Raw genomic sequence first — 27444 nt, 5'->3', positions numbered from 1 at the left:
CTAGCCATAGGTGCTTCAGACTTCTCCCCTTAAGCTCCGCAGACAGAACATCCCCCTTCCATGCTAAGCAGCACAGTGGAATGTTAGCTTCTGGCTATTCTATTCATTCTATTCTATTAATCAGTTTCTGCTCCAGTAGCTGCTGAATACCTAAACAGTGCTTACATCTGATTGGACTGAGAATTTTTAGACTGGTGCCTAGTACAAATGGTTTTGGGGTGCTGGCAGGGCCACCCACAGCTCGAATTTTGGCCTATTCATGGGGAATCAGCCAAAATTCGAGCACCTGCTTTCTTGAATATGCTGGTCACCTGGCTGTCACGTTGAAGTTCTCTTTAATATTTTCCAAGTCAGTGACCTGTAACAAGTCAGGATAGCTGGAAAGGCTGATAAGATTAATAGTACACAAGAAGTTACAAGGACACTGGATTTCTGTAAGGATATATTAAAATGGTATTAAACCAAAAAGCAAACATTTATTATTGTAGCTCTTAACCCCGCAGGAGCCGCTGGCGATGGTGGGTCCTCTGTTCTACCACAACTCTCTTAACAGCTCAAAGCCCACTGACTAGGGGCGGACTGACCATTTGGAAACTCTGGCACTGCCCGAGGGCCCGGGGTCAGAAGGGGGGCCACATGAAATGCCCCTGGTACCTTTTTCATAGGCTTTTTGAGTTTAGGCAAGGACACAGGGGCCCCATGATCCCCTATTGCCCGGGGGCCCCATGAGTTGTCAGTCCGCCCCTGCCACTGACACACTTGGTTGTAGACTAAAGCAGTTTACACATGTGCAGGGGCGGACAGACAACTCATGGGGCCCCCAGACAATAGGGGATCATGGGGCCCCTGTGTCTTGGCCCACACTCAATCCACTCCCAAAAAAGCCTATGAAAGGTACCAGAGGAATCTCATGGGGCCCCCTGCTGACCCCAGGCCCTCGGACAGTACCCGAGTGTCCGAATGGTCAGTCCGCCCCTGCACATGTGTGAATTAAGAGTTCGTAAGGTACCAATCAATAATAATACACAGGAATTAGGCCACACGCAACTTGCTGGCAAATCATTGAAATATATTATGGGAAATGCAATTAAACAAGACATGGATCACTAAACAAAAAATTACACAGAAATACATAGGAAGTGCAGCGCTAAGACAAATTCTTAAATAGATTTTTCCATATAACTAAAATTACAATGCAGAGCTTTTTATATATAGAAGATAAAAAGTTAATCAACCAAGACTCAACAGATATCCGATAGGTGCCCAGGAAACCACCGAAAGAACTCCTTCACCAACACCAATCACACTGTCCCTTACCAGATGGTATTGACTCCCAAAAGAATGGTCAATATGCGCTGTGTGCTTCCTGGAAGCGACCACTGGCCTGTATATATTCCTTAAGGATCCTGGACTTCAATATGAAGCCTATAGATACACCTGAATAAATGCTATCCTCATAGAGGATAATCCAAGGTGAAAGGAAAGCAGAATCCTCATAGTGCAGTAAATATAACATTTTTAATGCCTCAAGTATAGTATTAAACATACATAGTAAAATAATTAAAATAGCATGTCACCATGTCCAAAAGTGACTTGTTTCCAACCATTAAAATGGCTGCCACGTTCTGGGGCGCGATGAAGTCACACTCTCTGGCTCCACCATTTTCATTATATGGAAAAATCTATTTAAGAATTTGTTTCAGCACTGCACTTCCTATGTATTTATGTTTATATATTGTAACCAGCAACATTGTGCTGGCTGCTTATGTGGGGTTTACCCACTGAACTTGAACAGACCATAGAGCGATATAGTTTATTTTTTACTGAAAAAAAGTACACGGACTTAATGGCACTATAATAACTGAATAGTCAGCGATGCACTGTCACTCGAAAGACTATAGCGAAGTCAAACTGAACTATAACAGGTGCAACTAGAGGCTCTAGAATGGTATCAACTAGCTCAGAAGAATAAACGGATCCTTATGTGTACCTTATGCATACACCAGCAACAGTGGGTGGGCAAATGAGTTTTAGTGTGAGGGTTCATCTGAAAGTGGCTGAAAGTACCTGGTGCCTGATAGTGAACATTGGCCAGGTTTCGGTGGGGTCCTTCTGTGGGTGGTGCACTGGCCCTTTAAGAGTGTTAGCAGTGAATGCAGATGAGTGGCTGGGTAACATCAGTCTCTATGGCTGTAACTGTGTGTGTAGCAAGAGTTAAGATGTGTAATTTAGCTCACCACTCCTGACAGACGACTAGTCTGATCCCAATGGCTTGGTGATCAGTAGGTTATAGAAGTCAGGTCCTGGGGGTTCAGTCTCTCAGCTGTGGTCCTGGAAACTCAATGACTCTTTCTCAGGCTCAGTCTCTGGGGCAGCTTGGCAGATTAGGAAACAGACCTTTCTTCTCTCCCTTAGGTAGGTGGACAGGTGCAGCAGCAGGTCCTCTCAGTTCCTTTGCTTGGCTCTGGTCCCTTGCATGTAGAGTTCAGACCCTGACAGTAGGACTGTACCCATCGCTCTGCTCTCTGGACTGGCCCCAATCTTCATCAGTTTGCCCAGGAAAAAAGGGAAACTCTCCTCCTATGGGCACAGGCATTTATGGGAACTAAAGTCCACAGCCTTTTAGCCTCTATAGACAAGTATGTTGCAGTACCCCTTTAAGAATACAGTTCCCAGGATTCTTTGCATCAGCACAGCAAGTAATCTCTGGTGTTTCCATTGGCTCATACTCTCTTGCCCCTGATTGGAACCAATTTACACTTGCAGGGGGGGGAGCAGAGGAGCAAGTAGGGATTTTACACTGCCCCCTCTCACAGCAAAAGATACAGCAGTGGGAAGGGGGGGGGAGTCTACACAGACCCACTCTGAGTGCAGAGCCTGGTGCTCACACAGGTTCCAGTGGTGGGGGATAAGTAAAGAGCCTGCATAGATACTTGCAACCTGTCCTGTATTTACAGTAGACTGCCAGGGGGAGCGAGCGGGGAATGAAATATACACAGCCAGCACGTGCAGCACACCCATCAGGGAGAGTGAATGGGGACAGGAGAGCACAAAGCCAGCTGCTCCCGCTATATTATATTGCAGCTTATTAGTTTTTAAATGAGGTGACTGTATTTTCTTTAAGCTTTTTCCATTATCACCTGGTGATCCTGCCAGAAAGGCTGTTGTTTTCCAACAGAACAAGTATTTCTGTAGATGTAGCAGTTACAAGCAGGAAAATACCATTTACTACTGACAAGGGTGCTTAAAATTATCAGCTTTTATTTATTTATGGAAAACCTTTATACCAAAAGGAAACATTTTACTGTAACTGTTCATAAAGTGTTAGCTGGAGTTTGGATTCAGTTTGCAAGTGTATTTAAATCTGCTAGTACATCTAACACTCCTCTTTCCCCAGATGCCCCAATGCAGAGGGAAAAAAGCCTAAAAAAATTGACCTAATGTAGTCACCACATCTAATGATTGATAAAATTTATAAACTGCAATATATTACATTTTTGGTTTAGATTAAAAACCACTTTAAGCCTTAAAAAAAGAAATCTAATGTTGCCAGCGCATCTAAGGACTGGTTAGCTGCCATACTGTAAATTAAATTTTTTGTTACATACGCAGGCTCCCCTTCCTGCTTAGTGATGCTTCACAATGGTTGTGCCTCACTTTTCATCAGTCTCAGTGGAAGTCTACCAGTTAGGTCTGCAGTTACTCAGCAAACTTATATTTCTACTTGTTTCACATGCTGACATCTACAAGAGGAATAGCCTTTGAATCTGACCATATATCGGCCCCCACATCACTAACCTAATCTCAATATACCAACCAAATTGCTTTCTTCATTCCTCCCAAGACTTGCTCTCTAGTTCTCTTGTTACCTCCTCCCATGCTCGCCTCCAGGACTTCTCCCAAGCCTCTCCCATCCTATGGAATTCGCTACCCCAATCTGTCCAACTATCTCCTACTCTGTCCACTTTTAGACCATCCCTGAAACTTTTTACTTCCGAGAAGCCTATCCTGCCTCCACCTAACAACTGCACATGTATTTTCTCCATCAGCTCATCCCCCACAGTTATTACCTTTTGTATCACTTGACCCTCCTCTTTTAAATTGTAAGCTCTAACGAGCAGGGCCCACTGACTCTGCCTGTATTGAATTGTATTGTAACTGTACTGTTTGCCCTCACGTTGTAGAGGGCTGTGCAAACTGCTGGTGCTATATAAATCCTAAATAATAATAATAATATAAAACGCATTACGTACTGTATAGGGTACAGCATGAAATAGAATATAATCCTCATAATTTACTTGAAGGTGAACAATAAGGCTACATTCACACCGGCAATTTAGTTTGGTGCAAATGCAGCAGAAGGGATCTTCGGATTCCTACTGCTGCTTCGAGTGGCCAGCTGCGGCTTTCAAGCCCATTCACTATGACAGAATTCTGGCTATAGTGAGTCATTTTAGTGATCAGGCTCAGTGGCTGCAGCTAGCCGCTCACAGCAAATGTAGTCTAATTCATCAAAATATTACTGACAGAGACTCATGCTTGCTCAGCCACGATGACTCAGATCTGAATATTCCAGATGTGGTTTAAAGTTCCACCTATTCTGACCTTCTTGATGTTGACCTTCTGACTCTTCTTCTACTGGTCTGGCTTCAACAAATTGAAATCAGACTGTTTGGTGTGGGTTATGACACTTTACATTTAGCTGCTTGTGCAGGATGCTTTAAAGAGGAGAAAAAAGAACCAATAGTGTCCAGTTGGGTATACAGAAAAAAATAAATAAATAAATAAGCGCAGGGACGATATGACTAGGGGGAATAGAGGGACAACAGAGGGTTAAAAGATGGGTAGGAAGTTTTTGGGATTATGGCCTACCTTATTGGATGGGGGATGTTGGGGAGGGTCTCACAGGGAGGAAAAGGAATGTCTGACCTCAGGAAGTCCAGTGGGGGAAGTTGGAAGAAGAAGAAGCTTCCCACCCTCCCTCCCTCACCTTAGTGCTTTGGTTTGGATTGTCATGGCGGGCTTGGCGGTGCTTGGTCTTTGGAGGAGGAAAGAATTCTGTATGGAGACAGATTCGGGACCCATCAGTGGTATGGGGACCTTGGTACATTCTGGTTAACAAGGGGTCAACTTGGAACAGTTAAAATGGTGGTCACTGCGGATAAGTAGGGTTATCCCTGAGCCGGTGTGTTGCGGCTGTGGATAAGTAGGATTGTCCCCGAGCCAGTGGGTTGCGGCTGGGGGCCTAGGTTGAAGGAATGTTTTCCGCAAAAGTGAAGTTGGGTTTATGGCCCTCAAATGACCACCACCGTTTCCTCTGTTTATAATTTGGAATGTTATGTATGTTGAAATAATTTATTGGTTAATGAAAGGCTGCTATGGCCATTTTGACTCCAATAACTTGGTGTGTGTATTTATTATAGCTGGAATGGTGGAGGGTTGGCCTAGCAGGCTTGGTTAAGTTGAAAGGCATATATTCTACCCTTGTCATGGTGTCTTCAAGTTAACTTAGTGAAAGCAACTAGGCAAAATGAAGGCATTCCATACAATAAGAATATTTTATGTGGTCATCCAGAATATTTATTTGGGGTGTTTGCTCTTTTATCACTAAAGGTGGGGTCACATATTCCAAAACAGATTCTCAAAATGTACAACATTTGGCAAGTATAAAGTTAAAGCGGTATCAAAAACAAAAACAAACATTTATTATATTGAAATTTACCATTTCTTAGATGTAATGGCAGCTTTAGTTTTCCTTTTAAGGTTTTCTTTTATTTTCACCTGGTGATCCAGCCAGTAAGCCTGTTGTTTTTATGACAGAACAAGCTGTTCTGTAGATGTAGCGGTTAGAAAGATGAGACAAACCATTTAACACTGACAGGGGTGCTTACAATGATCAGCTTTATTTATTTATGTAAGACCTTTATCCCAAAAGAAAAAAAAATGGTTTGCTGTAACTGCAAAGGTGCCTCCTGTGATCTTTCATCAAGAGTGTAGGCACTTTAATACAGGAGGTGAGTTACTGGCTAGATAACCAGGTAAAAAAAAAAGGGAAAACAGCCTTAAAAAGAAAACTAAGAATTGTTAGGATGCAATATATTACATTTTTGGTTTTGGATTAATACCACTTTAAAGAGACATGGGCTCCCTATGTCATTCACGGCAAAACTTAAATCAGAATTTTGTGCAATTTTTTTTGTCTGTTCAGTGGGGCTGTGCTGGCACTGCATGGGTTAACTGCTCGTTTTGTTTTAGGGGAGAGGACAGCACGGTCCAAGGGTCTTGTAAATGGACTGTTCCTGACAGCACACTCCATAGCCAGGAACAGTCTACTGCTGGACCATGGGGGAGTATGGTTTTCCGTAGGATCAGGGTCAGGTGAGTATGAGCTTTGTCCTCACCCCTCAATGCATGCTCCATAGACATAAATAGTCCACTTCTGGACCATGGGGGAGCGCGGTTTTCCATTGGATCAGGGCCACACCCCTGACCCCTAGATCCCCAGATACTCATCCCTAGAGAAAACGAGCAGCTGATCCATGCAGTGGGGCTGAGAAAAAAATAATTTTTGACCAGAGTTCTGCTTTTAAAAAAAAAGGTTTGGACATGCACTTTAAAAAGAGGGCATCACCTTATCCATTCAGGGTAAAGTGGATGTTTTTGACAGTATCTTTTCAATGACTGCTCCAGGACCACCTATAGTCACCTTTTCTTTCCTGGCACTAAAATCTTCTGTGTTGGCAGGTATTCTTACTAGGTGGAGCAGTGACATCACTCCCTATGCCATATGAGAGTGCTTAAGCCTAGCTATTGGTTTCTAGACACTAGCACTGTCCCATGGGAGGAGGTCACATGATCACCTACACCTGGAAGCAACAGTTATTGACGCAGGGTGATAAATTGCTGGATTATTGCTGGATACGGTTTTAATGATGGATTTATGATTTTATTTTGGATACAAAAATTAAATAGATTAATAAACAATAAAAAAAAAAATCTTGTGTATGTATGTGTGTATCTTATTACTACCCACTCATTCCATACATTACAACCACAGAATTCTCAGAGTTTATGTCAGCTTTAGTAGCCAGAAGAATATATAGTCTGCCTAAAAATGTGTATCTGCCTTCTTTGACATACCAGATTTGCCATGTTGCCAGGCAGTTCTCCAGTTCTCTTGGCCTAAAAAAGCGCTCATATAAAGCGTTTTTGTACATGTGTTTAGGAGCGTTTAGCAATTTTTTCTGCCAGAAAACTCCTCTCAAAAACGCAAACCAGAAGAGTTTTTTCTGCCTCTAAAAACTGAGCTTAAAATATATCTCAAAACGTCCTAATGTGCATGGACCCATAGGATAACATTGAGCTGCTTCTACAGGCAAAACACAAAACTGCTGAAGCTGTGGTTTTTAAGCCAGTTTGCACAGACTTTAGGAGGATAATTGGCATTTCATTAAAGCTGAACTTCAGGTATGATCTTAATTGCATGGTTACATTGAGCCAGCTTAGACGAGGTGGTGAGGTGGAGAGGCAGGGTGGTCATGATCTCACCCTCCTCCAGTCAAAGAATTCCTTGTATTTATTGAAAACTACAAGGTGTTCCGTGCCAATTGAGTGACCACCTGTGGTCAATAAGTGGTGGAGCAGCTGCTTGGCAATACCTGGAGGATAGCAGCGATCACTGCAGTAGCCCCAACTAGCACGCTGATTGCCAGCTTCCACAGTGGTCCATCAGGTATAAGATATGCACACTTCTATTGATCCGATCTGGCCTACGTAACCATGTAATTAAGATTAGACCTGGAGGTCAGCTTTAAGTTTGTATAACTCTGGCTATTTTATGAAAACCAAAGATTTGCGGTTGTGTTTCACAGCATTTCTTTCTGTTGAAGGTGTTCTTGAAATATTACCATGTAGAACAGTTAAATCTCCTCCTGAGGGAAGTCATTGGACGAGTAGTGGTGATGCAGGCCTATACCAAAGGATGGCTCGGAGCAAGGAGATACAGGAAAGTTAAAGAGAAAAGGAAGAAAAGCGCCACCTGCATTCAAGCTGGTAATTATTGCACTGTTACACCTTGATGTAAAACAGCAGTAGCACTACAAGAAGAACCCAGTAACCAACACATAAGTGCCTTGTGTAAAAAATATGGTTTTAGCCCAATCATACCATTCGGGTCACATCTCTGTTGTCTCACTCTCCACTCATTAACCACTTGGCTGCTATTTGTTTCTGTTCCACATTTTCTACTTTGCTTCTTACTTACCTCACTGTCTGAGGAAATGGACGAGGAACTCCTCTCGAATCACCCTCTGCCCCCAAACACTGAAGGCTATATAAGCAAGTATCAATATAGCAGTGGGCTGCATGCTCATGGCTCCCTTGCTATAGGGATATCAGTTTGCATGCGCTGGTTTTTTTTTTTCACACATGTGTATCGCTATGGAGAGCACATCGGCAAATGAATGGAAGGGCATTCCCATTATTTAACAAACTTCACTGAAACATTCCTTCAAAGATTCAGCCAGTAATAATAAAACAACCTGTTCAAGTTGGCATCATTCGATTATGTAAGATTTGCCTGTCAGCTAACTGCATAATAAAAAAGTCTACAAAAATCGATAGGTGAATCCTGTCAAATCTCCGAGGGAATCCTTTGGGTAGATCTTTGATAAATACACCCCAAAGTAAGCAAAAAATAAATTGGCATCTTACGGCAGCTAACACTTTTCAGCCGTTGCAGGAGCAACAGGTTTTTTTATTCTTCTAGAAAAAATGTTTTAACACATAGGAATCAAAGCTGACCATTGCAAGCACAACCGGAGGTGTTATAGTGGTATATGGTTTGTCTCACTTTTATCGGGCAGGTTGCTCTGCATGTAAATGAGACTCAAATTTTTAGGAAAGGAATTAATATACTAAATACTATAGTTACCATATACAGTTGCCAGTGTACAATATGTTGCAGTATAGTGGACTTTTAAATGTGGGATCAGAGGTTCTTGAACTCCTGCACACAATCTAATCAGAGGTCATTTCACAGGGCAGGTGTTAGCCACCAACCTGTTCTCCAACTAGGCAGGTAAGTGGCACATACTGTAAGTTTGCTGCCCTAATGTCATGGACATCCAGGAGCCTAATATTTGTTAACCCTTATATTTGCTAATATGCCCATTGTAAAAGCACAGTGTATGTGTTTGATACGCCAACCTTCTTTTCCTCTTCCAGCTTCTATTGGCATCGCTCTCCAGGCTGCTAGAAAGGTTCCAGGCGAAGCGCACTTGATGTCACCTTGCCTGGGACAGGAGCCGGCTCTACAGAGGAAGCATGAGCTTATGTGGCTCCTGCTCTCTCTGTGGTCGCCTGCTTCGTCCACTGCTGGCATCGGCTTGATGAAGTCTGATGCTCTGAGATGGCGGGTTGGCAAGCCCAGATCTCCAACAATATGTTGCCGACCCCAGACATGCACTCCCGTGGTTTGAGGTCTTGGACCTCATCAGAGGGCTCTGTAGGACACAGGTTGAACACCCCTGGGCTACAGGGAGTGCATTGTCATTCTAGTGTAGGGGAGAAAGAAGAAAGCGCAAAAAAAAGTCGGAGGCACTTCAGTTTTTTTTAATCTAGTTGTGAGAGAGGGAGGGATATGGAGTCAGGTGCAAATAAGTTTTTTTTACTGAGTGAAGGTCCTCTTTTATGAATTATGTGGTTTTCATTAGTCAAAATTAGAATACCAATATTCTACTATTATCTTCCAGCATGGAGAGGATATGAAACTCGGAAAAAATTACAGGAAATAAGAGGCAGAAGAAGCGATGCAGCTACTGTTATTCAAGCAGGTAACAGAAATAGAGTCATTGAACATGCACGTTATTCCGCAGTCATGTGAGATTTCCAGTGGCTATTTGAGTAAGACCTCCACCTGGTCTAGCCTGTGCGTTAAACAAAATTAAACATGTCGTACAGTAGAAATCTAGTGCCTAGTACAAGTCAGCAGTCCAACCTTTGATTTTTCTTATTCTCCTTTCCTTAGAACTGAACAGAGTTACAAGGTACATTGCTTATTTTGTGCAAGATGTCTATTGTTTTAGAAAAGGTGCACTGTTAAAATATGAAGTTAAAGCGTTCCTCTGAAGAGATACTGTTACTCTGTACAAACAGGGCAAAGTGTCTAAAGTTAACACACCCCCTCATGACTAGGACATTTTTGGCGTGATGTGTTTTTAGGCACGTTTTCCATGTGTTTTTAAGTGTGCTACCATCTTTTAGAATGCAAGTTTTGATAAAATCACATCAGATGCAGCATGCTGAGTTCAAAGGTAGCGCACCTAAAAACGTGATGCCCCAAAAATGCACCGCACACATGTAAATAAGGCTGGATTCACACATGAGCATTATCAGATGAGCATTTTTGCTTGTAAATACGAACATTTTAGAAATGTATTTCAAGCATTTTAGATGTATGATCAAGCTTCAGGGGTTTTGTTTTAGCCAGTGGAAAACAAGCAACAATTTTAGAGGTTTCAGTTGTTCAGTTGTTCCCATGGACAGGGCCATCTTAATAGCATCTTAATTGCCTGCCCCAATTTACGCACCTACTTTCAAGCATTAAAGTATAAATAGTTGATAGAATTAAACATATACAGTTGTGTTCAAAATAATAGCAGTCAGACATCACTAACCTGATCAATCACTGTTTTTGGTAGAAATGATATTTCTACATGGCAAATAATTTACTAGCAGGTGTAGTAGAGTAATAGAAATCCAACAGTCATGACATGCATGCTGCTGATTCTGTGTAATTGAATCACTAATTGAAAGGGGCATGTTCAAAATAATAGCAGTGTGGAGTTCTATTAGTGAGGTCATTCATTCTTTGAAAAACAGGTGGCAATTATTGCCCTTATTTAAGGAAGGAAGGCACCAAATGTTGTACATGCTGGTTACAGGGCATTTCTCTCTGAAATTCTGAGGAAAATGGGTAGTTCCAGACATTGTTCAGAAGAACAGCGTACCTTGATTAAAAAGTTGATTGGAGAGGGGAAAACATATAAAGAAGTGCAGAAAATGATAGGCTGCTCAGCTAAAATGATCGCAAATGCTTTAAAATGGCAACCAAAACCTGAAAGACGTGGAAGAAAGCAAATAACTGCCATTTGAACCATTGATAGAAGAAAAGCCAAAATGGCAAGGACTCAGCCAACAATCAGCTCCAGGAAGATCAAAGAAGGTCTAAAGTTACCTGTGAGTACTGTTACAATTAGCAGTTTCTGAGGCAAAACCAGGAAATAGAGAAGAACTGTGGAATGTAGTCCAATCATGCTGGGCTGGAATACCTGTTCACAGGTGCCAGAAAGTGGTTGACTCCATGCAACACAGATGTACAGCAGTTCTCAGAAACAGTGCTTATACAACTAAATATTAATTAAGTGATTCAAAGGAAAGCAAAATCGTCAAACATTTTTCAGTTTATATAGTGAATGTTTGAGTTTTTAAAGAAGAATACAAACACTGCTATTTTTTTAAACAGTCTAATATTCACTTTTCTTCAATTTCTTTAGAGGAACAACACAAATTTGATATATTTTTCTTCATGTTTTGATTTGGAATAGAATGTGTAGTGTTCCCAATGCATTTGTGTGTATGGAAATAAAAGCTATTAGAAGGATTTTGAGCTTTATTCACTTTTTTCAACACACTGCTATTATTTTGAACACAACTGTATATATATATACGTATATATACAGTTGCAAGAAAAAGTCTGTGAACCCCTTGGGATTACGTGGAGTTTTGCATGAATTGAGCATAAAATGTGCTCTGAACGTCATCTAAGTCACAACAATAGAAGAACACAGTCTGCTGAACATAATAATACACAAACATTAGATGTTGTCATGGTTTAATTGCACATAACATGTAAAAATTCACAGTGCAGGGAGGAAAAAGTATGTGAGGCCCTAGCTTAATGACTTCTCCCAGAGCTAATTGGAGCCAGGAGTGAGCCAACCTTGACTCCAATCAGTGTGATGATATTGGATGTGTTGCTGACAGCTGTCCTGCCCTTAAAAAACACACACCTGTTTTGGGTTTACTGGTTTCAAGAAGCACTGTCTGATGTGAACCATGCCTCGCAGAAAAGAGCTCTCAGAAGACCTACCATCAAGAATTGTTGACTTGCATGAAGCTGGAAAGGGTTACAAAAGTATCTCCAAAAGCCTTGATGTTCATGTGTCCACGGTAAGACAGACTGGCTACAAATGGAGAAAGTTTAGCACTGTTGCTACTCTCCCTAGGCGCGGTCGTCCTGTAAAAATGACTGCAAGAGCACAGCACAGAATGCTCCATGAGGTAAAGAAGAATCCCAGAGTGTCAGCTAAAGACCTACAGAAATCTCTGGCACATGCTAACATTTTTGTTGACACATCTACAATAAGGAAACCATTAAACAAGAATGGAGTACATGGGAGGACACCACGGAGGAAGCCATTGCTGTCCAAAAAGAATATTGCAGCACGTTTGAAGTTTGCAAAAGAGCACCTGGATGTTTCACAGCACTACTGGCAAAATATACTGTGGACAGATGACACCAAGATTGAGTTGTTTGGGAAGAACACACAACACTATGTGTGGAGAAAAAAAGGCCCAGCACACCAACATCAAAACCTCATTCCCACTGTGAAACATGGCGGAGGGAGCATCATGGTTTGGGGCTGATTTGCTGCCTCAGGGCCTGGACGGATTGTTGTCATTGATGGGAAAATGAATTCCAGAGTTTATCAAGACATTTTGCAGGAAAACGTACGACCATCTGTCCGCCAACTGAAGCTCCGCAGAGGATGGGTGATGCAACAGGACAATGACCCAAAGCATACAAGTCATTCAACAAAACAATGGCTGCAACAGCACAGAATACGCCTTCTGGAGTGGCCCAGTCAGAGTCCTGACCTCAACCCCATTGAAATGCTGTGGCATGACCTTAAGAGAGCGATTCACACCAGACATCCCAAGAATATTGCTAAAGTGAAACAGTTTTGTGAAGAGGAGTGGTCCAAAATGACTCCAGATCATTGTGCAGGTCTGATCTGCAACTACAGGAAACGTTTGGTTGAGGTTATTGCTGCCAAAGGAGGGTCAACCAGTTATTAAGTCCAAAGGTTCACATACTTTTTCCTCCCTGCACTGTGAATGTTTACATGTTATGTGCAATTAAACCATGGCAACATCTAATGTTTGTGTAGTATTATGTTCAGCAGACTGTGTTCTTCTATTGTTGTGACTTAGATGACGTTCAGAGCACATTTTATGCCCAATTCATGCAAAACTCCATGTAATCCCAAGGGGTTCACATACTTTTTCTTGCAACTGTATATGTTTGGCACAGTCTGTTCAGGGTTTCACAACTGTATATGTGAACCACCACTTAGAGTGACGAACTGCTTTCAGCTATTGGTGTTTAAGTGTTGCCCATATCGTACTACCATAAGTAGTTTTGAACACAACTGTATTTATTAGTACTTTCAATAAAATTGATTTTAAACAATAGGAAAAAATGCCATAAATCAAAGACTAATCAACACAAAGGGCACAGTACGGGGAGAGGCAGAAGGGCACAATACTGGGATTAGGAGGGCACAGTACATTTTTTGGGATGCTGCCCAGGTCACCCCAGGACAGCTTAGTAAAAAGCGTGGCAAATCCAGGACAGTTGTCAAGTATGATGTAATGCAAGATCAACATGGCTCCTCAATGCACCTGGAGCCCCTGGGCAGTGCACAGGGGTGCCCATGCATTAAGACAGCCCTGCCCATTGAAGACTATGGGGCCAAAAACGCCCAAGTCAAAAGTTTTTGTAGCTTCAGGCTTCAAGCTACATGAATCTTATATGTGCTTATATGTGAACAGTCACCATTATAATACATGGAATTTTGGATGCTAAGCATTTTGGAGCTTTGATCTTTAGGCTGAAATGCTTGGGTGTGAATGGGTACCAATGGGTACATGCATCCTTATTGCCTTCCCCCTGCAGCATGCTATACAGTTTAAGCTTTGCTGCCAGCTGGTGCCAGATATTAGACAGGTGGATGTTAGGGCCCTCACATGACAGTTCTGCCACTCCAGCTTGAACCAATGTAACTTTGCATATCATACCTGGCTGATGCCTGTGAAAGCTGGACATCACTAAATTAGACACCTCTATTCCCGTGATCTCCTTTTGCTTCTGGGTGCTGTGCTAAGCAGCTAGCCTGCTGCATCCTGAACACGGGCCATTCAGAGGATTCTTTGCATTTGCTGAATGAATACAAAGCGCTCTTTGATTGGATGAGGTGGAGAGCGTGACATCACCACCCCACACTGCATGCCTTGGGAGCAGATTGCCTGCAGACACTGTGACTCTGCCCTGAATGGGAAAAGGTTCAACATCTCTATTTTTCACTCCCCTCATCAAAATATAAAATTATGCAATATATAACCCCCTCCCCATGAACACACACTGTGTCTCTCACTGCTTGGATGCACTGCTAGTCAGTGGGGTTTTTTTTCACTTTGGTAAGAGTGAGGAGGGAGTGAGAGATCTTCTACATATGGCTGGAGATGTGCTTTGACAGACTGAGAACTGTTTGGTTTTCTCTAGCCAACAATAGAAACCCCATTGAAAATTAATGTTTTTTGAAGGGTGACCTCAGAAGGTCTAGCAACAAGCAGTGGTAACCTCAGAAACACTTGACCACTGATAGTAGCAGGTGGGCTGGTGATGGTGAAGGTTTCACATGACTGTAAGCCCACCAGGTTCTTGGGCTAAGCCAGGCAGTGTGGCTGGAGTCATGGGGTACCTTTGCTGTGTCATTCTCATCATTGTCCCAGGATAAAGTGGAGGCCTCTTTCAGAGAGAGTCAATGTTAAGTCCTCCAACTTAGAGATGGGCTTTACATTGAGTAAATAGATTGGATTTCAGCTAACCTTTTGGTTATGTGTCAATGCACACCTTAACTGTATTTGTTGGCATTTAAGAGGGACATGTTGAGCCCTTGCCCACTCCTCCTATCCAGTGTACCTCTTTCATCTCACTCCCAGTGACAGAATGGGGTCCTGCTATGCACATACCATGGACCTCATCTGTGCATTTTGTTATTCTTGCTTTCTCTACCTGGTGACTTGGCCAAGGGCCTCCATGATGCTGATCTTCTCCTGTTGCTATGGGAGACAGACTTCTGGGAAGGGAGCTCAGTGCAGTGACCCCCTTGCTACAGGAGGACACCTCACCTAGTACAGGTACCATGCTTCATGACAGGCTGCTTGTACTGGTCACTTGCCTCTTGCTGCTCTTGGCAACTTGCTTCTCCTCCGTACCATGTTAAATCCTGAAGAGGCTGACTTCATACCCATGTGTAGTGTGCCAGTTGCTTCCATACACCCCTTTAGAATAACTTCAGACCAGGCAGGACAATGTTTCAAAGGGTTTTACTGAGAAAACCTGAGCATAACAGCTTAAATAGGCAATGAGTCTTTTCCTAAATGGCTAACTGTAACTGTGGCTACCCCAGCATATCTGCAAAGGTTGAGTCCAACAGTGGCAAATCCAGAGTGGCAGTAATCTATGATGATGGTGTCCTGACAAGTCTGTGTCTTCAGAGCAGACTACAAGTCCCAACAGACCCTTTATATGATGGTGTTTGTGCAGTTCCCCAAGCAGAATTCAGCAGAAGAGACCCCTGGATCCGATCTCCTATCCTCTTTATAATCACCCAGGACAGGTGGGCCAACCAGAAAAAGCCAGCGAACGTAGCTTGGGGAAGGCAGAAAAAAATTGACCCCTTCCTCCCTGGCTTGGGCAGCCATAACTAAATACCTACAGTATGCAACCTGCCTACAAGCAAATCTCTCTAAATTCTAAGTTTGATGCACTGAGCCAAAAAAACTGTCTTTTGAACTCCAGGGCCATATTGAGGATCTTAAAACTTATCCCTGAGAATTTTGCTATTATAAAATGTCCTTGGTTTTCATTGCTTGCCTATCTCAGATCTCAAATGTGGTTTCATCTCCTTGCTCCCCCACAGACAATCGAGACTACACAAAAAGATTTACTTATGATTACCTGGTCCATTTTATTGCCAACTTGAGTTATATTCACAAAATTACAGGTTAATACGGTAGGTATTCCGAGCGATTTAGAGACTGCTCTATCCAGAAAAGGAATGATTTTGTAAGACAGACAAAATGTAACACTACAGTAAAATTTGACATTATAAGTTGCACGTAAGCAATCTCGCTGTTTCACAATGGTTTGGATGAACAGCCAGTTATGGTTCATCCACTTTTGTGTTATACACCATGTATTTCTGCATCGTATTTCCCACCAGCTCCGGGAGCATTCTCGGGAAGACGTAGCGTTGTGTTTGAGTCACTGAGCAGGAGACTTCATTTACATATTATCATTCATTGCCTGAGAACTAGGATGTTACTGTGACTCGTTCTTGTTAAGGAAATGGATTTGTGTATAACGGAAGCAGCGCTCGAGTTCTGCCCAGAGCAGAATATATGAGAGAATCTTAAAAGGCAATGAAATGCTTTTGTTAGGTGCCTGTAAAGGAATGTTTGTATAAAATGCTGCTTGTTTCATGCAGTGCAGAAAGATGTATACAGGGAGGAAACATTTTTTGCTATAAATTTCAGAAAGATGGTCGCTGAAGCTTACTTACTATTGTTGTTCATTAAACATATTATTAATTACTGTTCATACAGTTTTTAAAGAGGATGATATTTATTTTGTAAAAGAAGCTGCATTCGTTTGTCATTCCTTTAAAGGGAAAATCTGGATTGTGCACAATTGATATCAGAATGCTTATATTATGTAATATAGTAATACAGTAATATATATTATACTACATTGAAATATTCTTGTAACATCAATGTAGCTGTTATAGGTTATATAACATATATAGTCCGTGTAGCATAGATACACTATCTTGCCAAAAGTATTGGGATACCCCTCCAAATCATTGGATTCAGGTGTTCCAATCACCTCCTTGGCCACAGGTGTATAAAATCAAGCACCTAGGCATGCAGACTGCTTCTACAAACATTTTTGAAAGAATGGGTCGCTCTCAGGAGCTCAGTGAATTCAAGCGTGGTACTGTGATAGGTTGCCACCTGTGCAATAAGTCCATCCAGGAAATTTCCTTGCCACTAAATATTCCACAGTCAACTATTAGTAGTATTATAACAAAATCAACTCAGCCACGAATTGGTAGGCCACATAAAATGAGAGCGGGTCAGCGCATGCTAAGGCAGACAGTGCGCAGAAGTCGCCAACTGTCTGCAGAGTCAATAGCTAAAGACCTCCAAACTTCATGTGGCCTTCAGATTAGCACAACAGCAATGCGTAGAGAGCTTCACAGAATGGGTTTCCATGGCCAATCAGCTGCATCCAAGCCTTACATCACCAAGTGCAATGCAAAGCATCGGATGCAGCGGTGTAAAGCACGCCGCCACTGGACTCTAGAGCAGTGGAGACCTGTTCTCTGGAGTGACAAATCACGCTTCTCTGTCTAGCAATTTGATTGACGTGTCTGGGTTTGGCGGTTGCCAGGGGAATGGTACTTGCCTGACTGCATTGTGCCAAATATAAAGTTTGGTGGAGGGGGGATTATGGTGTGGGGTTGTTTTTCAAGGGTTGAGCTTGGCCCCTTAGTTCTAGTGAAAGGAACTCTTAAGGGGTCAGCATACCAAGACATTTTGGACAATTTCATACTCCCAAAAGAAGAAAACTGGCAGTGTTAACATTTAAGAATTAGCACTTTTTAAAGTTATTTGGGTTCCCCTTGGGACAAAGTCCATACAGTATTTTGACCCATGTTTCCACGTGCTCTGTCTGACACTGCAGCAAGCAAGGAGACAGTGGTATTGCTTTGTAACGCCTGTCTCCAGCGGCTAGCACTTGCACCAAGGTAAGTAGATGCAAAAGCAATGCAGAGACAAGAGGCTGACACATCCCACCTTACTTTGCATTCCTTGTGCAGTTGCTTGCTTCAGTCAAGTGCTGGGATCCGGAGATAGGCACCTGCTAGCAAAGCAGCCCTCTCCTTGCTAGCTACAGTGTCTGGTGGCTGTGCACCAAGGGGGGTTGTCCTGTCTGACTTCACAGCCAGTGTTACAGAGAACCTAGGGAAATGGGACAAAGTATTGCATGTACTTTGTCCGAAGGGGAAACGCAAACAAAGCTGTGCTGGGAGCGCATTCCCTGTGCGCTCCTGTAACAGTTACCAGCACCTAACAGAAAGCTCCTGATCACTACTTGCCAATGGGAACTTTCCGATCATGTGACTGCTATGACAACCAATCACAGCAGTCACATGATCATAAACCACACCCCTGTCAGCATTAATGGGTTAAAAAAAGCTAATTTTTTTTTCACTATTCTGGGCCAGTTTTTCCTTGATAATAAAAATAAAATCAGGAGATATCTATTACCATTTACCATCAAAAGAAATCCCAATTTGTCCTGAAAAAAAACAAGGTATAATCCACCTGGATACACAAAGTAGTTGTGATGATATGTACGGCTTTACTAGCAAATATCAAATTTGCTAAATTGTGTTTCAGCTTTTAGATTTTTTTACCCTTAGTCACTAAGGGGTTAAGGGTGGATACAGTATATACATGTGTGTATATATATATATATATATATATATATATATATATATATATATATATATATAGTGATCCATATAGTGAACTTGGTGTAGAATTATTCACCTTAAGGTCATCACAGAGGACAAGGGGGCACTCTTTACGTCTGGAGGAAAAGAGATTTAATCTCTAAATACGGAAAGGCTTTTTCACAGTAAGAGCTGTGAAAATGTGGAATAGACTCCCTCAAGTGCTGGTTCTGGCCAGCTCAGTAGATTGTTTTAAGAAAGGCCTGGATTCTTTCCTAAATGCACATAATATAACTGTGTGCTAATATTTATAGGCAAAGTTGATCCAGGGAATATCTGATTGTCTCTTGTAATATCAGGAAGGATTTTTTTCCCTTGGAGAAGCAAACTGGATCATGCTTTAGGATGCACTATTTGATAGTGTATATAGAGGTTTTCTATTTGTATGTGTGTGGGTTTTTTTTTTCTGTTGGTTGAACTGGATGGACTTGTGTCTTTTTTTCAACCAGAATAACTATGTAACTGTGTAAGTAAAGAGTGTTTGCTAAGGTAAGTGAATTTTCACTTTGAATAGTGGATGTTCACTAAGGGGTTGATTGAAAAAGCAGTGGTATGGCTGTACCTCTTCAAAAAAAAAGAAAAACAAACACTACCCACAATATAGCACAGTAATGTGCTTTATAGATGTACTTTGTAATATGTCATATTTAGGATTCTAAAGTCAATGGAGCACTATTGAATACATCCCAGGGCTGCGCTAAGCAGAGGGAACTCCATGGGGCATTGTAGTCTCCACACCACAGCCTGCATTTTATGAATGGGCTATAAAATGCAGGTCACAGTGTGTGCAGAGTATAAGGTCTCATGCGCACAGACATTTTATAGCTCTGATGTCCTCAAACATAAAATCCCCGGTGTTCTCCTATGCTCGGTGATCCGCAGGTACCACGTACATCCGACAATACAAGTGAATTTCGGTACGTGGCTGTGCTCGTGTAAACGCTGAACACTTCCGAGAAGGTGATGTCTTCAGGGAACTTCGTCTTCCCCACATGAGCGGGTAAACGATGATGCAGGCGTGATCAGCATTTACATCGGTGCAGCCGTTTAAAGCAGTTCATTTGTATGGTCGGCTATATATGGCTCCCCAGGGGCAGGAAATCACCAGGGATTTTGCACTTGAGGACACAGAAGCTTCAAACAGCTGTGTATGTGAGGTCATACAGAGAGTGAATAGCGATATCTGCTCTCCGTTATAAATCAGCCCCTCAAATTGGTAATTAAAGTGAAATTGCATGCATTTCAATCAACCAATCACTTGCTAGCAAAAATCCTTTTTTTTTTTTTCAATTACTTTTGCTCGTCATAGGATATTCAGATATTCAGCGTGAGCACAGGTTTACCTTACTTACTTTGAAAAGTGAATATACAATTTGCTGAGTGAATGGCCTTTGCTTCAAAATCAACTACATTGTGTGTAGAGAATTCATTATTTTGTCAATCAGAGAATCTGTAAGAACTGACACAATGTAGCTGCTAAACAGACAATAAATGATAATATTAACAAAACTATCCTCTAATAGACAAGCAGGCTATTTTGTCTTACAAAAAATGAATGTCAAATATAGGATTTTTGGAGAAAGGAAAAGTTTACAAATGTGGATATGCCCTATAAATGTGTATTAGTCTAGAAAAAGTTGGATGCCATTCAGGATAGGAAGCAGAGCCTAAATGACACACCTTCATTGCAATAATCTAACCATGTCACATTGCTGAAAGATAAAGATTCAGCCTTAATACCGCTTGTAAGAGCTGAAACAGCCGTAGAACTGGAATTTAGCATCAATAGTTGTAGTTTACATTTCATTATTTACTTTTTAGTCTCAATGCGAATGACAGCGAGAGGGCTGAACGCCACGGATATCTCGGCCCGTTCTTAGAATTTAGGAAACATTTGGCTTACATGTTTCTACAGCCCTGCTCATATTGAAATTTGTTTCCCTTTCATCTCTTTCCCAGTAAAATCAGCAGTGGGGGCTTATCCTTTTAGCCTCCTCAGAACTTCCTTTTTAGAATTCCCAATCTATTGCTGTGCATTCACATACCAGGAACAAGATGCCTTTTCATGCTGTCAACTTTTTTTTTTTTCATCTGAAATGTAAATTAATTCTTGCTAGTATGCCTTGACAGAGATCAAAGTAGGGGTATTAACCTTATTGGGCCTCTTCTCCACCGGAATCTGCTGCTGAGGGAGAGAGGTTAGTTTTGGGGCCAATCTTAATTGTTATCAATGGCAATTCTCCAGGCTTGTGGTCCCACCAGAATTTCAAAGCTGCATTTCTTGCATTGCTACATTAACATTATCACTATTTACTTTTAAATGTGAAAAAAAAACTGAGAAATTCTAAGACTGGTCTCCTTTAATTACAGAGGTGATTAATTTTGATTGTGCAATATTATCTAAGTGGTTCTGACAGCGATTGATCTTAGTCTAGTAGAAAACAGAAAAGCAGCCCCCTGATGGAAATCTTCAACTTAAGAGATTGTTCTTTTTTTTTTCCCTCCACAAGTCTTCAGGGGTATGAGAAATTTGCATTTTAAAAATAAACAGATGCCTTTCAAATACATGAGCTGGTGGTCCAGAGATCTCAGTGGGCTTATGTACTGCACAACCCATTGATCAAGTGGGGAAGACAAGAAAGACTTGGAGAAATAATCTAGCTGAAGCAACATTCCCTATGGGTATGGAAATATACATACAAATAGTGATATCTGATGTTCCGCACTGTCAGACAGAAATTCAGTGAGTTAAAATTTACAGTGTATGCTGCATTGGTGTTATTGTATTTCCATAGAGAAGGCCACCTACACACCTGCTATGTCATCTCTAAAATATAATAACTTAAGGCTTAATTAAAGAGTTTTCTATTCTTCCTTTAGATTCACCCAACCTCCAATCTTGATAAGCAAAAGTGTCCACATTCAGCAAAATGCAGTTTACAATGCTGTAACCTCACCACAGATGAGCTCCCAAGTCGTGTATAAATTCTATAGGCATGTGGAGCTCAAAAATAGCAGCATTTTTTTTGACAATCATCACTGCAACCTGCATTATTGACGGTGGATGGCCAGTGATAATGCAGTATATAAGGAGTATAGTTCTGAAATTGGATTGTCTTATATGGGCCGCATGGACAGACCAAGCACTGCAAGCTCAGAAAAATCCAGAAGAATTGACTCATCATCCGTGAGATGAGTAAAGTAGATTTTGCATGACCAATCAGTCTTCCACTTGCTCCTCCAGATTAGCTTTTATAGGAAACACATGCTTTAGGCATTTTTTTCATAACACTTTCTGTGTTTTTGGCCAATTAAAATATTATTTCTTGTGAAAGTCTGTTCGGTCCACTCTCCAAAAGTCACTAAATACATTTGAGAAATTGTTGTCATTTTTCTTATGATGCATTGAAATGAGCATATGTGGTCATATTAAAACATTTAATTTTTAGCAGTGTTTTTTGAAAGGTTTTCCAACCAAATGAAACATTCATTTTGAAAAGATACTGCAGGGACAGTCTACTGTTCCAAGGCTACTGTTTTTCATCCAGGCCTTCCTGTACAGCATGTAACTATACAAGTAAAGCCCCGTTGCCATTAATCTGATGTCCCGGGCACATTGTCCACTCAACTGAGAAGGCGGTTATTTAATCTCATCTACAAGCTTTTAGTCCAAGGATTTTTAGGTAAGGGCCATCATGACACTGATGATGTCAATTTCTGGCAGGTTCATTTCAGTGGCTATTGGGACTCACACTTCCCTGCTTCTGCTTCCCAAACTACTTACTTATAGGAGCCTGGAAGATTACTTCTGTGACTGATGTCTCAGCCAACAGCCTTTCTGGGACAGCAGAAATTAGAAACTGGGTCAGAGGCACCTCCAGCTCGCCAGCACATACAGTATATTCCCTCAAGCTTCTGACATGAGCAGTACTGCAATGCTTCCCAGTTCGCATTAGAACACCACTGTTTTTTCATGGGATTATTTTTTACTTGCGTTTTTAAATAATTTAGAACTCTGCTTTCTTTGTACAATGCAAAGCATTTTTTCTCAGCAGTAAATTACCTACATTCATAAAGAATATTTTAATTAATTTTAAGCTAGAGAGGTTAACATTCCTTAATTTAGACTCCAGAGAAAGTGCTATATTCCACATTCTGTATATAATACAGAGAAGCCAATAATCAATCAGAACTTGATATGCTGTGTCAAGTCTTCTTGCAATAATGAGTATTTCACTGGGCGCTGGAATGATTATTAACGAAGTACATAAAATATATATGATGAGCATCTGCTTGTAGATAATTCCCATATTGTAATCACTAATGGATCATTCATGGAATGCTACTAACACTGCCTGTTAATTTCACACTGAATGAGCTAAATGTGGAAGCGCCAAGTTAGAAGTGCCTGGCAATTTATACTGTACGCCTCAGTTTCAGGTGTTCACTCCTTTATCACAGCAGAGGGAATTGTTCTGACCTTACTTTAATTATCTACATCAACTTTAGACTATTTTTGGGAGATTGGGTTTTGTTGAATTACAGATCTCATCACCCTCTGATCTGCTGAAGACAAAGGGACATTTAGCTAATCATATTACAGTTGTAGCATGATTGTAAAAGATTATTGCTATTTAGAGACCTAACCGAAAAACCACAGGGCTCTGCAAAATCTAAGCAGGGTTTCCCTTGTATCTAATGCAGCAACCTTCACTGGTTTTATGAAGCTGGCTCATATTTAACAGAAGACACACACTAGCCTCTCTTTAAGCACGCTATAAATGGGAAGATTTCTTCGCAGTAATCATTTTAGATGAAACATCTGCCCATTGTTTTCCAAAATCCCGAAACCTGCCACATTTTTTTTCTAAATTTTCTGCCTTGTTTCTTATGTTACTTATGCAATCTGCACAGTGGAATAGTAAAAAGGTTCTTTGAAGGAATTTGACAGTTTAGTACCTCCTTCTTTGCAGAACATGCAACTCATTTCAGGAGTATGGGATGTTCACCCCCATCCTTGTTGACAAGAGGTTTGGGAGTGTATTGGCCAGTTTGTGTGTCTTGTGCAGATAAAGCAGATCAATATGAGGTAGAAAATAAAAATAAGGACATCTATATCATCATTACTCGGTACAGTGCCAATATAAGGTCAGTATGTCTATTCAATTCATTGGTCAGAGAATAAGACCTATCTGCATGCATATTACAATGTATATTTACTTTTCTCCGTGCCAGTAATAGCACGGATTTACTTTATCTTCTTTATTTCTTGGGCTCTGACCAGCCATGTACAACACCTATTGATGCATGGAGCTGTATACCAGTCTAGACAATCAGTGGATCACTGAATACCAACCACCCTTATTCAATATTTACCTATTTAGGTACGCTATTGCCTGAACACTACAGCATTACTGCTGTGTACAATTTCATCATCTATTTTGGAGTTACTCTTATAATACTCCTGGTTGGTGAAAGAACATAACCTCCTCTACAGGATATGCCATTTTGGGTTAGATTTATCTTTATTATTTCTAAGTGGATATATAATCATAGATGGTCTTACCTATTTTGCTTGATTCATGGATATGATGAACACCCTGAAATCATAGACACAATCCATGAGCAGCATAACTATTATATAGATATATAAAGAGTACTCCAATAACAAATTATAATGGGGCTCCCCACTGCACAGTTTCTTTTTTTTTTTCATACAATAAGAAATTTGTGATTTTAATAGTGAGTGGTTTGATACAGCATAGTTTATTCTACTGTATATACACTTTTGCTGTACTGTTTTCCAGTTTTGTTTTATTATGAATTCTAGTGGAGTGTCAAGGTCTTTGCATGTTTATCTAGGGTACATTGCTTTCTTTGCATGCTGTTTTGCCCATTGGTTTAAGGCAGGGGTCTCCAAACGTTTTAAACAAAGGGCCAGTTTACTGTCCCTCAGACTTTAGAGGGGCTACACTGTGGCCTTCAGAAGTAGAAAATGTTGCAGTATCAGTTGGAGTAAATAATGTCCCATTGGTGTTACTGGTAGGAATAGTGTCCTATCAGCGGTAGCAGTAGTGCACCATCATCGGTAGGAATAGTGTCCCATCATTGGTGTGATTGGGAGGAAATGTGCCCCATTGTTGATATCATTGCTAGGAATTGTGCCCCATCATAAGAGTCATTGGGCCCCATTGTTGGTGTCATGGAGAGGAACTGTGCAATATCATTGTATCATTGTGAGGAATTGTGCCCCATCATTGGTAGGAATTTTCCCCCATCATTAGTGTCATTGGGCCCCATTGTTGGTGTCATTGGGAGGAACTGAGCCCCATTGTTGGTGCCATTGACAGGAACTGTGCCTCATTGTTGGTGTCATTGGCAGGAACTGTGCACCATTGGTGGTGTTGGGCCACAGTTCGGAGACCACTGGTGTAAGGAGATGTTTTGTTTTCCTACTTATTAGATACATTTATTTGTTCAGTATTTTTAGTTAATCAGTAATAATGAATAATTTCTTGATTATTTATGGAGTTTTATTCTACTTTTTCAATGTGTAGAGGCATAAAGGGGGTCCAAAATCCAAGAAGCGCCTTTGGGCTTTTAAAAGGTATAAATTATGTGCCTAATTTCCTGAATACCTATCACACTTCTTGAGGCCTTGAGTATGCCAGGACAGTAGAAACACCCACAAAATGACCTTATTTTTCAAAGCAGGTCCTCCGAACGGTTTTTATAAGAGGCATGGTGAGTCTTTTGAAGATCATATGTTTTGCCACATATTTTGCCACATATATGCAGAAAGAAAATGAAAATGTATTTTTTACACAAAGTTATAATAAACAATAATTCTAATACACAGCATGGGCATGCTTAGATTTACACCCAAAACACATTCTTGTACTCCTCCTGAGTATGTCGATTTCACATGTGTGAGACTTTTTCATAGGCTTGCCACATAGAGGGGCCCAAAATTCAAGGAGCACCTACAGGCTTGCAAGGGGCATAAAGTAGGCATGTAATTTCCCAACTACTTTTAACATTTTTGGACACAAAATTACCACTTTTTAGAAACCAAACACCCCAATGTATTTTCTAAGTGTTATAGTGAGTCTTTTGAAAATGTAATTTGGGTATACCAGATGTGTGAGACTTTTTCAATGCTTGGGCTGATTATGTACCTAACATAATATGCATCTTGTGTATCACAAAAGTCAACCAACATTGTATTAATAACAATGTACTGTAATGTTTGCTACTGAGTGCACAGAAAATGTTATTGAAGTGCAAGAATCTTGTTAATAATCTAATTATTTTATAGCGTGTTCCAGACATAACGGCTTCTGGTGAATTTGGTGTGTGGACCAATAGGAGTGCAGTTAATTTTTCTGTACACTTACATTGCTCTGCAACTAAATACAAAAACTGAACGGGTGTAAAACTTTCTGTTTCCACATGAATGTCTAGTTGGGCCGTAAATTGGGAAGGGGGATGACAGGTGCTGCTAAAGTATAGGATAACTACAAAGGATTTGAAAGTGCACCTCGGATGCTAGTGTGGGCCCTAATTCTTTGTGACTGATGTTGTAATACCCGACTGCTTAAGCTTGTCACTTCACTAGGATGTACCACACTGCTGGTGCTTGCCTGATGCAGTTCAATAGGATGTTCAGTGTGCCTGACTCTTTTAGCAGGGACCCTTTTATCCTCTGAGTCAGGAGTGGTTGTTATTGAATCTGGTTTTGAGTCATCGTCAGTCAGTCGTGATCAGAATTTAAAAGGCCTCCTCACTTGTGTACATTTCTTTGACATTTTTGGAAGTGGCTTTGATGATACCTGATATGCTGGATGGCATTCAGGATACTGGTTCTGGCTGGCATTACTCTTGCTGTATATGCTCGCTCTGGTGACACTGTACTGATATGGCAAATATCAGAACACTGTTGCTGGCTTCAAGGCTCTGGTGACACTGGTACTGTTGTGACCAGCGATCAGGACAATGCTGTTAGCTTGACTGGTTCTGTTGATGTTGACACAGGTGTGACAAGGAATCGGAACAGTGTTGCTGGCTTCCACTCACTCTGGTGACACTAGCACTTATGTGGCAGAGATCAGAGCTCTTCTATTCAAAACAAGACACCAAGAGATCGATTTACTAAAACCAACGAGTGCAAAATCTGGTTAAGCTGTTCATAGAAACCAATCAGCTTTTAGTTTTTTTGTCAGAGCTTAATAGAACAAGCTGACGTTTGAAGCTGATTGGCTACCATGCACAGCTATACCAGATTCTCCCGTTTTAGTAAATCAACCCTACATGTTACAATCAGGTGTTGCAATAAAAATTTGTAGACAGTCTGTCTTACCGTGGACACATGAACATCAAGGCTTTTGGAGATACTTTTGTAACCCTTTCCAGCTTCATGCAAGTCAACAATTCTTGATCGTAGGTCTTCTGGGAGCTCTTTTCTGCGAGGCATGGTTCACATCAGACAGTGCTTCTTGAAACCAGTAAACCCAAAACAGGTGTGTGTTTTTTAAGGGCAGGACAGCTGTCAGCAACACATCCAATATCATCACACTGATTGGAGTCAAGGTTGGCTCACTCCTGGCTCCAATTAGCTCTGGGAGAAGTCATTAAGCTAGGGCCTCACATACTTTTTCCTCCCTGCACTGTGAATGTTTACATCTTATGTGCAATTAAACCATGGCAACATCTAATGTTTGTGTAGTATTATGTT

General features: G+C 41.2%; 1 protein-coding gene across 1 annotated transcript in view; it reads left to right on the top strand.

The window, feature by feature from the left end:
• Positions 1-27444, top strand: part of MYO3B (myosin IIIB) — a 463809-nt gene that overhangs the window by 303476 nt on the left and 132889 nt on the right. The window contains exons 26-27 of the mRNA XM_089690537.1: positions 7890-8052; positions 9753-9833. Coding sequence (XP_089546663.1) covers positions 7890-8052; positions 9753-9833 — 244 coding nt within the window. The remainder of the gene's footprint in view (positions 1-7889; positions 8053-9752; positions 9834-27444) is intronic.

This window comes from Staurois parvus, unplaced genomic scaffold (assembly GCF_062004578.1).
Source record: "Staurois parvus isolate SC_StPar_1 unplaced genomic scaffold, SC_StPar_1.0 ptg000530l, whole genome shotgun sequence".
NCBI classification, from domain to species: Eukaryota; Metazoa; Chordata; class Amphibia; order Anura; family Ranidae; genus Staurois; species Staurois parvus.
This window is presented reverse-complemented; position numbering and strand designations above follow the sequence as displayed.